The sequence below is a fragment of the Tinamus guttatus genome, unplaced genomic scaffold (assembly GCF_059628265.1).
Source record: "Tinamus guttatus ecotype Peru unplaced genomic scaffold, ASM5962826v1 Tinamus_guttatus_pri_ptg000172l, whole genome shotgun sequence".
NCBI classification, from domain to species: domain Eukaryota; kingdom Metazoa; phylum Chordata; class Aves; order Tinamiformes; family Tinamidae; genus Tinamus; species Tinamus guttatus.
Genome location: NW_028288706.1, coordinates 6,267,787 through 6,281,790, shown reverse-complemented (window position 1 = coordinate 6,281,790; position 14,004 = coordinate 6,267,787). Strand labels below are relative to the sequence as shown.

The following is a 14,004-nucleotide window of genomic DNA, read 5'->3' as shown; positions in this document are numbered from 1 at the left end:
TTTTATAGCCTAAGAGCAACGGTTTAACCACATCTGGATTTTTTGATGGACTATCTGCTTTTGCACAATGCAGTAAACCTTACTGAATGCAGCTGCTCAGTTATGTAAATCTAGAAAGAATATAATTTCACTTAAAATCACAAGCCTTATCATGTAGTGGTGCATGAAGTTCTTTGCCTGATGGCATCTGAATAAGAGATATACAGGTGACGGCTGGTGTTGAAAATATAACCGACTCCTAGCAACGTTTTTGTCTTCTATCATTATCCGTTACAGAAAAAGTACCAAAAAGAAGGAAAAGGAAAAAATGTTGTCACTGAATCTATATTCACATCTTCAACATCTCTCAAGGTGTCAAATCAAACTGCCGAGCAGAGATCTGCAAGGGAGAAGTCTCCGTGTCTGAGGTTCATGTGTTTAGCTGCTGTTAGCTGCTTCAGTGCTACTTTTCTCATCCCCTGTGGCAAATGCCCCATGCTGGAAATAACAACTCAATGAAGCAGCACCTTCTTCCTCAGTAAAAGTGAAGAATCAGTGTCCCTGTCCTTCTTAGTTAAGCAATGTAGCAATGTAGGGTAGAGTCAGGCTTAACTAGTGTTTCTATGGCAAAAGTGCAGATATCAGACACCAGACTTGACAAGAGGAGTCTTCTGCTCTAAGACAGAAGAAACTGCCCCTCTGACCTCTACCTCTTGCAGCACAGCACTGACATGTTGTCCCTATATCATTAAACACTTCTGGAGTAAAACGTGCACGTTCTTAACATGTTCATCCTACCTGATGGGGTAGTCGGCAGCGCTGAGGTTAATGAAGAAGTCCCACGGCCAGTCATTCATCTCCATCAAGTCCCTCATGCTCTGCAGGTAGGTGGACAGCAGACTTGCTCCTCCCCAGATAGTTGCCATTCTCCAAGAAGTCACTCTTACGTTTGGGTACTGGTTGGCAAACTGGAGCACTTGCCGGTGTAAGTAATTGGATCGCTTTGCAGGGAAGAGAAAAGCAGTGCATTCAAGTTACTCTGTGCAGAATTGCCCCTCTCTGTATTGTCTGCACTTGCTGAACGCTGCCACTTCCAGGTCCCTTCACTGCAAACCAGGGCTCACGCTGCTTCCAGCACGCAGAGGGCTCTGAAGGCGCTCAGGGCTCTGAGGGATCACCTTGCTGAGCCTTTCCACTGCTATGACCTACCCTGCAAAAGTGCACAACCTTGTTTTGCTAAATGAACCCTCTGGAAGGCTGCAGAGCCCCTCTGTTATATTGTTTTTATTACTACCAGGATAATCATCCATCAATGTAATTAACCCCTACTTATCATTTATCATCAGTGCATTCCAAAGGGGGTTATTGACGGTGCTGACTAGTTATTATATCTGTTTTAAAGTGGGAAGTACTTTGTCCAAGACACTTCAGCTCTCCATCCAGCAGGCCACAGCTGTCAGTCTACATCAGTTTATCAATTACTATTACTAAATGTACAACAGGCAGACACAAGACAGCACTAGCAGACATATAAGGAGAAATAAAGGCTGTAATACAGGGAGGATAGTAAGAAAGAAAAAGGATACACAACAGATGGGGAAACAAAAAATGAAGTTTATTATGAGTAGCAGAGATAGATAGAAGATGAAGATGACGACGACGCTAGGCAGACTGACAGATGGCAAGACTGGCAATTCATAACCAGTGACATATACCTTGTCAACGTGAATGTAATAAAAATGGTCTTTATGGTAAATAGCCTTAAACATGCGTTGGAGCTGCCGAGAAGCTCTGCCATGGACCACCAAGACAAACGCGATCCTGACGGGGTTGGCCGGCATGTATTCCACAGAATCCTCGTCCCACTGCACGTTGTTGTTGGCTTTTCCTGTTTGGAAACAAAACATAGGAGATGTCTGAGCAGTCTGCAGAGCGGGGATGCAGACAGTGGTGTGCATTTATTCAACTGACTGCTAAAGGCCGGGAACACTCACAAAGGTGCAAATAAACAAATAAATAAATTTTAAAAGGCCTTGTTTTATCCAAAGATCCTCGCTTCCTCATTCCTGTGATGTGGATCCGGGCAGTTCTGCTGAGAAACTCAGACTTAACATGAGCCAAGGAGTTATTATCTTGCTTATTATCTTGACTGATAGCAATTATCTGCAATGGTATACAGATCCTGGAACATTTAAAGGGAAACGTGCACATCTTTGCTTTTCCAGGCATGACAGGGAGCCTTACAATCCTATTTATAATTTATATTCAGCTTTATTTTAAACCACGGATTTCTATTCTCCATTTTCTAAAGAATACATTGCAATTAAAGGTTATGACAGGAAGCACTGGTTAACTGAAGAGCTGGAGAGAAATTTGTATTGAGGAAAGCAAAGTGTTTTGCTTGGTGTGTGGCATCTTTTCAACTCAAAAATCTGAACTGGATGGAAAAAGAAAATCTCTTCATTCAAAAAGTGGCACTTATTTTTCCATTAAACGACCTCTTCAGCCCTCTGATCTTGTGAGGGCTTCTCTTGGCAGAAATGACTTAGGAAGACACTTGAAATTTTGAATACAAGCAGAACAAGGGAAAAACCTGCCCCCAAAGCTGCAACCTCATGTGAAACCCTTAACATGGCTTCTATTCCGAGACTCCTAGAGCTCTGAAAGGGCAGTATGTAGTAGAGAGGTGCCCCGTCTCTGGAATGAGGCTCCGTGTGAGCTATCCGAGGGGCTCACGCAGCTCCGTGCCTGCCCAGGGACGCAGCCCTTGGACCAGCAACACGAGGGAGCCGGCCAGGTCTGAGCGGGCCCTGGACACGTCTCCTCCTCCTGGCAGAGCCCCTGAGGACATCCCTCTCCAGCAGCTCTGTCCCTTGCTTAGCGCCATTTCAGTGGCCACAGTTGTGTTAAGGCTCATAGGGAGCTCCTGGCACCTTGAATTGCTCTTAAAAGGGACACCAACAACTTAAATGGCATTTCTGTAAAGATCCAACCACCACTAACACAGTAAGACTTGGGATGAACGGCATTAAAAGATTAGAAATGACAAACTTCATATCTTTTATCATTTTTCCCCATGCCGCTGACCATTTCTCATGGGTTTGCTCAGATCTCCTACACAGCAGCCGGGACAGCAAGGAATGGGAAAGCAAGAGACTCTGTAACCACAATTGCTGAAACACAGTTTTTCTTTTAAACTGCTTTGATGTTTTCTTTTTAAACTGCTGATGAAGTCCCGATGACAGACTGAAGTATTTTTGGTGGGTTTTATCACATTTTTTGGATAACTCTTTACTAAAATTAGTGGCTTTCTACAATGGCATGTAAAAGGTGAGAGAGGAATTTTAAAACAGCTGTACCGCAGGGCTTTTATTTTAAACTGCTTTCAGTACCCACACTGTCATTTACCTAACAATTACCGAGAAAAAATCCTACCAGATTTTCATCTAAACTGACACCTCACTTCATCAGGTTTCTGTAATAAATTCTTGAGGTAACTTATTCCCTCTTTGTCATTTTCCTATTCTGGGCTCTTCTTTCCCCATGAGTTTCCTCTTTGTTTCCCTTTTAAATCCAGATTTCTGTAGTACCATTCTCCACCTGCATACAGTTATAGCCTCCTTAATCTAATCCTTTCCTTGGCTGCAGGGAATTTCAGGCAGGTAACAAGGTTATGTTTTTCCACATGTCAGAAAAGCTGCTGCTTCCGCTGGATTCAGTCACTTCCCTATTTTCACTCTGCAGTTCATTAGCAACCCCTATTTAGCAGACTCATAACGAACCACGCTGGTTAGCAGCACCTGGCTGCTCTCTTGGCATTCCCTACAGCTCAGGCCACCACTGCTGGCCACCTTTCCATGGGCCCTCTTCTGCGCTTCCAAGACCTATCAGGCCAGCAGGGAATTCCCATCTTTTGCCATTCCTAATATTTATGGCAGTGTCTCAAAGTGCAGGAAGATGGCTCTGAGCCTCCCTACAAGAAGCTTCTTCAAGCAGGTCAAACTCCAGATTTGTTCTCCACTCCCTAACCCTGGTTAGGGTATGACGTGCCTGCAGAGCGAATGCTCTTATGGATTTAGGGAATGCCCTTTTTGTGTCTTACACACATGAGTATTTTATAAAACACTGTTTTTATGCTTGTTAAAACAAAGTAAAAGAAAAATCCTCAAGAATCATAAGTTACAGTTATATCTTGAGAGCATGGCTCTAATTGGGGAAATAGATTGGGAAACAGTTTCACACACATGAGCGGGTGGGTAGAGCAAATGGACTTGTCCTCATCACTTCCACAGGGCATACGTGAATCAGTAGCTCTCGTCAGGCTTAGCAACCGTCACCTGCAAATTTCTGAGAGTTCCCAGTTTCCCTAGGTCCTGGTAGCAGCAGTCACAAAATGCCTAACGTTGGGCTTCTTGCGAGAAACTGCCAAGAGCTTCAGCAAAAGTGACAATGCTCACGTGGATCATAGAAAACTGTTTGAGCTACTGTAACAAAATGTATTTGCTATTGAAAGAAGAGGCATTTTGCACTGACACCAACTGCCTTTCATAAGCACACTTGGTTGAAATGAAGTTGCACTGCTGGCTTCCTACCCAAAGTATAGCCCAGTTTACAGCAGTGCTAGGAGGAAGCACTAACCTATTCTGCATGGAACAGGAGCATCACACTTCTGCAACTTCCTAGAGCCTTTACAGGCCCTAGGGAAATGAGGGCTCAGAACCGAGGGATTAACCCTCAGCTGCTGCAGCATTGCTAAACGCCAGGATAATAACCAGAGGCAATCACTGCCGTGTTTGTTGTGCTGTCACAGAGTGCTATCACCCACCAGTATCACTCAACTCATCTGCTAATATTTTACTTCTGTTGCTAATTAACAATATCCTCAGGCTTCTCCAGCAGCACAAAGCAATCTTTTAATTAATTTTGTAAGCCATATTAGTTTTTATAAATTAATCCATCGATTTCTATTCTCAACTGGCATTGCCATGTCTATTCAGCACAGCCCCTCTGTGCACAGGCAGCTGGATGCTGCCGCTGCCCTTGCTGCAAACCCTCTTGCTGTGACACCAAGGGGCGGCTGATGGAGGACACCAGAAGAGTTATTGCTGAGTGGTTCTGCACACTATTCACTGTTAGCACATCCAGAAATGAAACGAGCAGCCCTGCCGGTATAGCTGCAGCACAAGTCATAACCACACCAAAGAGACCAGAAATACGCGCTCCTTGCTTGAACCCACACCAGAGGCCCTGTCGTGACACTCCTGCAGCGGGAGATGCCCAAGCGGTAGCAGTCCAACTCAGATTCCACTATAAATTCCTTCTTTGAAATTGCTTGCAACTCATAACAACTCAGCGGGTTGAAAATTTCCAAGCTTTAGCTTTTGCCCAACAATGTTTTTCATCTAGGTTAGAGTGAAAACAGTTCTGCTTTCTTTGAATGAATACAATAAGAAAAATTACTCATTGCCTCATCAGAAAATCCACTTTTTGCATCAGAGCTATCACTGGAGTAGTTGGAATATACAAAATGAAACATATAACATACTGGTGTGCCAGGAGGCTCTAATGAGAAGTCTTTGTTTGAGGGCTCGGTGATAGGAAAATTTAACTGGGCTTAGATAAGAACATCCTCTCCTTCAGGAATAAGGCGCAACAATCCATTACAGAAGTGCCTTGTTTGGCATCAGGGTCCCAATGGGATGTTCTCCCTGCCTGCACTATTCTCCAGTTAACACAGCTTGCACAACCAAGGTAATTGCTGAAACACAGTATTGTTAATCATCCTTGGATAAAAAGTACATTTTCCTATACCAGAACCTAGAAAATCACCTCAAACAATATAAATCCTAACCTTAGGTTGTATGTTTTCATCTACAGTCAAGGAAATCATTCATTTGTTTGTGAAGCCACGTTCCTTATAAAAACAACTCACGTGAATGGTCTTGAATGCGGCTTCTCTTTGTGGATTTTACCTCATTCAGCAAGGAAAAAGAGGTGAAATCAGCTGAGCGGATCTGTGCAGTTGTCCCCGGGGCACAGGGATTTGCGAGGAATGCTTATGCTTGGCAGAACGAAATGCTACTGGATATGTTCCGCAGATTCTCTTAAAATTGCTGCTACCTGTCCTTTCATTCTGCAGGTTTATTATAAGCACTTCGGATAAAACTTCAGAAATTACGCTGCTACTGAAGAGCAGATAATCATTTTTTACAGTAATGTTTTATCTCAACAGTACTGCTTTAGTGTTCTTCTTTTTTATTCTTAGATTCTATTATGAATTGCAGAAGCAATTTATGATCCTCCGTAACTTCTTATGATCAAGTAACCCATAAGCAAAAATCAATGCAGGGTAGGTGGGAAACAGTGAGACACAATTTGCAAGCGCTCAGATTATGAGTCCATTTAACATTAAAGAGAGAGATTTCTGCAACTCTCCTCTACTCTGAGCAGAAGCCCAGCTCGGACGTGGCACTCGGCGTCTGCTTTAATCATTGCAGGAGATGAGAGCAGGAACGTAGGGTGGCCGCAGGAGTGGAGTCACTGCCCTGCAGCTGGATTATTCATTTGGGGAAAAGCTTCCTGAAAGTTTCTATACAGCGGAGTTGAGGACTATTAAGGAGTTCTGTATCCTGAAATGCAGAATTTCAGTACAGCAAAGGAAAACCACTGTAGTGGCAGATTTGGTTTGAGCTCCTCTGTAAGCCTCATGCAGAGGATTTCTTCCTTTTCTACAAACAAAAAGTGAGTGTGAAAAAAGCATGGGTGGAAGACAGAGGCTGTGTATGGAACTGTTCCATATTCACAGGGGGCTCAAAAGAAAACAAGTGGATTTTATTCTTTTCCAGAAATGAAGTTCTTTCATTTTGGAATCTGAATACACTTCTCTCTCTGTTTTCTCATCCTTCTTTTACAGTCACTTAATGCTTGCGTTGCACATTCCAGACCCTTTCAGGAACTCTCATCCCAGCAGTGCAGGTGGTGTCCATTAAACGCACACCGCAGGACACTCCGCAAACCTGTCCAAAACCACCTATCCACTGAAAACCTGGTGGACATTTTGCAGAGAGTTGGAAGGATTTAATGCAAATGAGGAACTCCAGGAACCCTGAGAACTCAGATTTCTACAGTTTGTAGCACGAAATCCAGGAAGGCTCTTGGAAACACATGTCTCTGCAAGACATATCTTAGGACAGAGCTTGGAATTACAAACACGTGCACATGGGCACATGCGCACGACAGCAACGCACTTTCATCAGCCAGCTTCAAACCCAAGCAGGAAGCATTTGGCTATGAAGAAATTTGCCTTATTCCAAACAGCTCTGCTTTGCCTTGCACGCAGTCTCAAGTAGTTACTGAAATCATTTTTATGTTTTACAAATGATGGTCTAATTATCAGACACTGGTATACTCCACTTGCAGCACATACTAAACTTAATTTACTATGATAACTATGTAGGCAGGTCAATAATTGTAATAACAAGCTTGCTTTTCTGACAATTCTAATTATGAAAATTGTAGCGTTCCTGGGAGACAAATCTCAATTATTTGTTGCTTTGCTGGAGCGCGTTAACCAAGCCTTTTCTCCCTTTTCCTACTGACTCTCATGAATAAATAAGTAACACTTGAAAGCAACAGTAAATTAATTAATGCTGAATTAGAATGGACTTCCTAATAATAATATTTATTGTATCAATTAACAGCCAATTAGTTCATCGCGATCAGCATGACTACAGTAAATATTAAATACTTTTTAAAAGATCATTAGTTTGTTTATTCAGGAACATTACCAGACTTCACAGGGACAGAACGAGGGAGCCCAACAAGGGATGTTCCTTGCAGACAAGGGCTATGCCTTTGTCCTGTGCACCTTATACCAAATCCTGCCTTAGCGTTTGGGCAGTGTCATTCTCTCCACCCTCAGCTGTGCGGAACCAAAGTCCTTGCTGGCAGCTGCGCTTGGGAGGATTTCCATTTGCAGCCTTGGAAACTGCAGAGGAAAGCCAGGCTGCTCTCTACAACACAGGTACCCTGGTTGCTCATTGCTGCCCCAAGGAATCACTCGGAGAGAAGGGGTGTTTTCATCTCGCCTGGCTTTGGGGCGGCTCCTTTTGCTGGCCCAGCTCCCTGGGCCACCACACACAAATGAGGGACTTGCCTCTCTTTCACTCCTAACTGCAGAAAGCTGAGGAAATTAGCCTGTTTCTCACCTAAACCAGGAACAATTGCTCAACATGCAGGTTCCATGACTGAACACAAAATAAAAGCAGTCGTGTTTCATGGACTAAAACAGCGGCACAGAGGTTTCCTCAGAACACGGGCCGCGCGCCCGGAGCAGAGCCCAGCGTGGGGCAGACGCCTCCGTGGGGCCCGGCTGTGCCGCCGCCTGCCGGGGTCCTGCGCAGAGAGCGGTCAAGGCACAAAATGGCCCCATTTTAGTTCAGACTTCCTCCTTTCTTCCCCGATTCAAACCACTGGCAACTTCAGTCCTCCAAACACAAGATGCCGAAAGGTAACCAGCTACTGCCGGGCACCCAAATCTACATAACCAAGGAAGCAACCATAGCAACCTACCAACCCGCAAGCTTCACAGAAATACAGCCTTATTGGGGCTCAAGACTCAAATTAGCATTTGAAAATAGCCTTTACTCATTCCAGCACCCATTTTGTTATTTGGCAGTGTATATGGCAATAGCTACACCCATAACCTTTACTCCATCTCCTACTGCAGTGCTCCCAGCACCGACAATCAATAGGGAACAAAACCATCAGTAATTACATAGCTAAAATAGTCTCTTCTTCACATGAGTCCCCCCGGAAATGTTTGCGTACTGCTGAGATTGCGAAGAAATGAACAGTCAGATAAAAGCACGTTTGTCACAGGGCTAATCAATGTCCCCCCCATTTTGTTGCATTCTGCTGTCATCTCAAGTCCCAGCTAAAGTATCTTTTTCCTAGGTATTGGTAAGAAATGAGCAGTTAATCATCTTAACCAGTTGGTGCATGGCTGGGACAACTCCAGTGAAATCAGCAAGACCACATTAATTTAGACCACATGAGCATCTGGCCTGCTAAAGCAAAGTTAATCCTTCCTTCGAGATTCGCATTACATCTGTCTCTTGTTTTGGAGGATTGAGAATCTGAAGGCCAGAGCCTCCCTCTACTCTCTGTCCAACACAGTGACAGACAAAATGCTGCAGAAAAAAAAAAAAAAAAAGACTCTTAGCTATTTTATACTGCTAGTATAAAAGGTCTAATTAAGAACTAAAACACAGAAAACTGACATTTACAAAGCCTGGTCCATAAGTCCATATGCACTGTAATCTGTTGTAAAAATGTAACTTGTATTTTAGCTGCTACTAGTTGCACTACCATTGAAATTAATAGGAATTTCATAATAGTTTGTAAAAAAGACAAAAGTTAAATAGCACATGCCCAGGCAGATACCCAAGTACCAGGCAATGCTAATTCTGTCCCCATTTGAGTAAAAGTGTGTAGACTAAAAGCTGCAGGGATGAGACAAAGCTGAGTACTTTTAAGAATTTCATATTATGGTAATACAGGATGCATGAGACATCAGATACATGTGCCATAAATACATATACATATGTATATTCACACACTCTATGAACTAGTAAGCTAAGATAAAAAAAATAGCCCTTGGAATTGAGATATTTGAATAAAAATCAGAAACTTCAAAGACTGTCTTCCCAGGTAAACAAATACAATTCCTGCATTCAGGGTATATATATTTTTTTCCAGCCTGTGTGCTGACAAATTATTTTCAAACATCTCTTGTCAAAAAGGGTATTAGTAAGTAATGTTTTTTCTCAGTCACCCAAAGCAGGCCTCTCCAGAAGCAGGAGAGCTGCACTAGTGCAGCCATTCTACTCCTGAGGATTTTTCCTGGGGAACCAGTGATTTCTGGTCTCCTCTGAGCGGCACACTAGGGAGCACAGGGTGCGAGTGGGGCTGCCTCGAGCTCCACACATCGCAGATGCTCCTGCCAAGACTTCCACTCTTAAGCTCCTCACCTTGTCACCTGCCCCTTCAGAGGCAACGCAGGTGACCAAGACATTTAGATGAGCAGAAGCTGACTGAATGGAACCATAAGACAGGAATAGAAGTATTTTTCAAAGATCTAGGCCTTTAATATTGCCATTCATCTGTAACAGCCATTTTGCTTTTCACTGTTACATACATTAAGTCAACTAATTCTGTGCAATTTAGATTTCCAAAGCAGCACCAAACCTTACGGTGTCTTCTCCGTGCTCCCTGCTTGAAGTACCTTTTATTTGTCTGTCCAAACAGTAACATGCGAATTGTTTTATCGCTGATTAGCTCTTGCACTTCAAAAAACCTTCCTACCATGCGCCGTACTTGAAGGGCAGTGTGAATAATTTTACTTAACTCAGAAGAAAAAGAGGACCAATTTTCTTTTAGTATATTACTTGTCAGAACGAGAAATGGAATATAATTATGTTGTGACATTACCAACAGCAAATACATTCTGCTGTAAGCAATTAACACTGGTTCTTTTGGCAGACTTCAAAAAATTACTCATGTGGCATGCTAAGTTACAATAACATTTGAATAATAAATGGCACTGCACTACTTCAGCTATGTTTTATTGTATCCCCACAGGTCAATGTACGGGAGAAGTAGAAATACTAGTGTTAAATTGTGCGCAGACCAGCGAGGATGTTTCTGGAGGAACCGGACGCTAGTTACAGGATTAGGGGCTTCGAATCAACCAAAATTGAAAGTCTGGAGCCATACACAGTACCAGAGGGCCAAGGGCTTCAGCCTGCCTGGGGGTGGCAGGAGCCGAGGCATCTTGCCGGGAAGCGCCAGGCAGTGCTGGGCCCTGCTCCCCACAGGGACTCTCCAGGAGCTGCTGCCCATCAAGGGGGATTAACAAAGACAGTTGAAGAAGAAAATCGTTGAGCAATAATCCTAAACATTTCATAGTCAACAGATCTTTAATACAATCCCTCTAATCCAATTAAAGCACCTTGAAAACCATGTGGGAAACGCTTGGCTCCCTGGTGGCCTGTTGGGGCAGGCGGCGCGAGGGCCACTCCGCGGGCGAGCGGCCGCCTCAGCCACACGTGGGGCTGCGACGCCTGCCAACACTCACCACGCTGAACATGGCTTTTGGATATTAAAAACTCTCAGTAGAAACACGGGCAGTAATGACACTAAAGCCCTAGCATGTGGACATGGCGCTTGGACCAAGGGGGAAACAAGCCCAAATGCAACAAGCTGCTAACTGCCCCCAGCCCCAGCTCCTCTTCACCTGACTTCTTAAAACCTCCTCAGGAAAATGCTAGAGTTGTTTTTCACAGGGATGGATGGGCACACTTACGCTTATAGGCAAAAACCGGGGGAAAAGCACATTCTTGTTGCTGTGATAAAGCATTTTGTCTCTATTACTCCATCACGGCATAAAAGGCTCTTGTTAGCATACCACAAGGGGAAAACAGCGGAAAAGCAAATTGCTGGCAAAAGAAACTGTTCCACAAAACAAAATTATTTTTCTGCATTTCACTAGACATACTAGTTTGTTGTAAAAAACAACATGCAGAAAATGTCATTTTGTTGACTAAATGAGCTATTGGCTCCTGCTAAAAGCAACTGGGGTGAGTGTGTATGTGAAATACATTCTCACAACAATTATATCATAATGTATAAACTGCACTTGCACACTCCCTACTGAATTTGGCTGGGCTAGGCTGTCCCGTGATGGAGAGCAGCTGCTCAAGGAGCTTGGTGAAGGTCCCCTCTGTACAGGGAGCAATGCCCGCTGCGAGCGGGTCCAACGCTGCGTTTCGGGCACGTCGCGCATGCCCCCGCGGGCCTGGCAGCGCATCCGCCTGTGGGAGCTCACAGGGCCATGAGGGCGGCCGCTCCGCTGGGCTGGGGCAGCTCGGCAGGAACCAGCAGGATCCGTTAGTGCCGAATCCCTATAGCACCTTCCATAGCCAGTGCAGCATCACACCAAACAAGCACAGGTCCAAGTAGTTAGTCACTTAAATTAGGTAAAGCGAGTGCGCTGAAGCTCCAGATGCAATTCAGTAGTATCAGCTTCCAATATAGTTTTTATTTCCTGCCAACTAATTGTTCAAACACAACCTAACTGACCACCCTGTAACAACAGCAAGCTTAAGTAAAAGTTTGCTTTGAGTTGCAATTCAGCTCCTTCCCCTTGGAGGGAGGAGAGCAGGGCCCCAGCGAGGAGCTCAAGCTAAACACTTCATTCACAGCTTGGCTTTTATGGTAAACTGGGACTGAAAAATCACCAACTGGCAGCAAAACTGCTAAGCAAAACTAATTCAGGAGATGAAAAAGCGTGAAACATAAGAACCATCTCACAGCCCGTAAGATGACATGTTTAGTTAAAAAAAGAGACCAGGGAAAACAAGAAATATCGGCAGAGCAGAGCAGCCACAACTGCAAGACTCCCCAGCTGCCGGCTGGTTAAAGCGACCTGCAGTGCTGCAGGCGGACGGCACCTCAATGGCACCACATAAACCAGACCCAGGAGGAGCAAAGCCCATTCTTCTCGCAGTTAATCCTCTGAACATCCTTAGAGAGAGGAGGAGAGAAGCGAAGAGTGACAGGGAAAAAGCACCAGCTGGTTTGTCACAAATAACAGTAACTATTTACTCTGATGCACTGCAGCTTAATCTGCATCGGTCGGATCAGCAAGGACTGTAACCCCTGGCCCAAGGCACAGATAAGGACAAAACCACAGCACTAAAGAAAGAGGAACTATCCAGAGCCCCAATTCCAGGCAGCATTTGCTGCTGCTGCAAACACTTCTGGTTGGCTCTGGGCTATCAGAAGTTCTTACAGCTTAAAAGTTAAAAAACAAAGAAGGATTTTAAAGATAGATATATTTTAAGGCAAGGAATTAGTTAATGAATAGTAGGAAGCTCACTCATTTTAATTCATCTGCTGAATTCATTTCAGTCATCTCGTGCTATGAAGCAGGAGTCACTCATCTGAAATCAATGGAGAACCAACAGGGTAAAATTGGTATCAAAAGCGCATTAGCACGACCGAGCCAAACTCTGCGCACTTTGCTCACGGCTCTGCTCCTAGCACAACTCGATCTATATAAACGCAGATTAACTCTGAGCTTCTTTAACCACTCCACATTTTTGCTGAAAGACATGACTGAACTGCAGTTTCACTGAAGTAGCATTTGTTCTCCACTATCTTTATATGATTAAGAGAATTATCAAGCACCTGCTCAAACTCCCTCCCCAGGTGTTGTTACTTAAGGAGCACGGTGCTGGTCTGCAGACCACTTTCTCTGCCCCTTTCCTCCGGCACACAGCAAGGCTGCAAGGGCAAAAACTAGCGAGACAGACCCCTGGCTAAACCAGCTCCTTTCTGAGCAGCCTTTTGCCCGGGTCTCAGTAATACCTTCCTCCTGAAAACCCAAGAGCTTTGGTCCTGCCGCTTGCAGTGCTCAAGGATTGTGGGTCTAATTAATACAGTTAAAAATAACGAGGAACTGGTCCGTTGAGCATGCTTAGAAGAGTTTTCAATGCGATATAACTTTCCTATTTTTCCCCAGGCAAAGTCATGATTCTTCAGTGGATTCTGCCACATTTTACAACTCAGCTGTTTTTGCTGTAACCTCATTTTAAAAAGTGCAGTTGAGTTGTCTTCCTATCTAATCAGTCTGAGCATTTATTTCTAGAGTCAGGAAAAAGTCTGTTTTTTTCCCCTTTATCATTAGTTGAAAGAAGTTTTAACATTACCATTAAACTTTGCTGTTAATAAAGAAACCCAGCAAAAACACACCTGTGGGATAGTAATTGGGACTGAAAAATGCCTCTCGTTAGAGGGAAACTTTTAGAATATGACAGAAGCATATGATGCAGTTTGCTCACTACTATCACTTCACTTTCACAGCAAGTACCAGCTCAATGCATAAAAACACCCCATTCTGAAATAACTATTTAGGTAAGCCATTTCAATGGATTATGACCCTAGATGCGATATGCTTAACAG

The 14,004-nt window shown here is 43.9% G+C and overlaps 1 protein-coding gene across 1 annotated transcript in view; it reads right to left on the bottom strand.

Annotated features, from left to right (window-relative positions):
* The window catches only part of XYLT1 (xylosyltransferase 1), a 173,540-nt gene that overhangs the window by 58,067 nt on the left and 101,469 nt on the right, over positions 1 to 14,004 (bottom strand). The window contains exons 3-4 of the mRNA XM_088523224.1: positions 1,695 to 1,867; positions 778 to 980 (exon numbers count right to left, since the gene is read on the bottom strand). Coding sequence (XP_088379350.1) covers positions 778 to 980; positions 1,695 to 1,867 — 376 coding nt within the window. The remainder of the gene's footprint in view (positions 1 to 777; positions 981 to 1,694; positions 1,868 to 14,004) is intronic.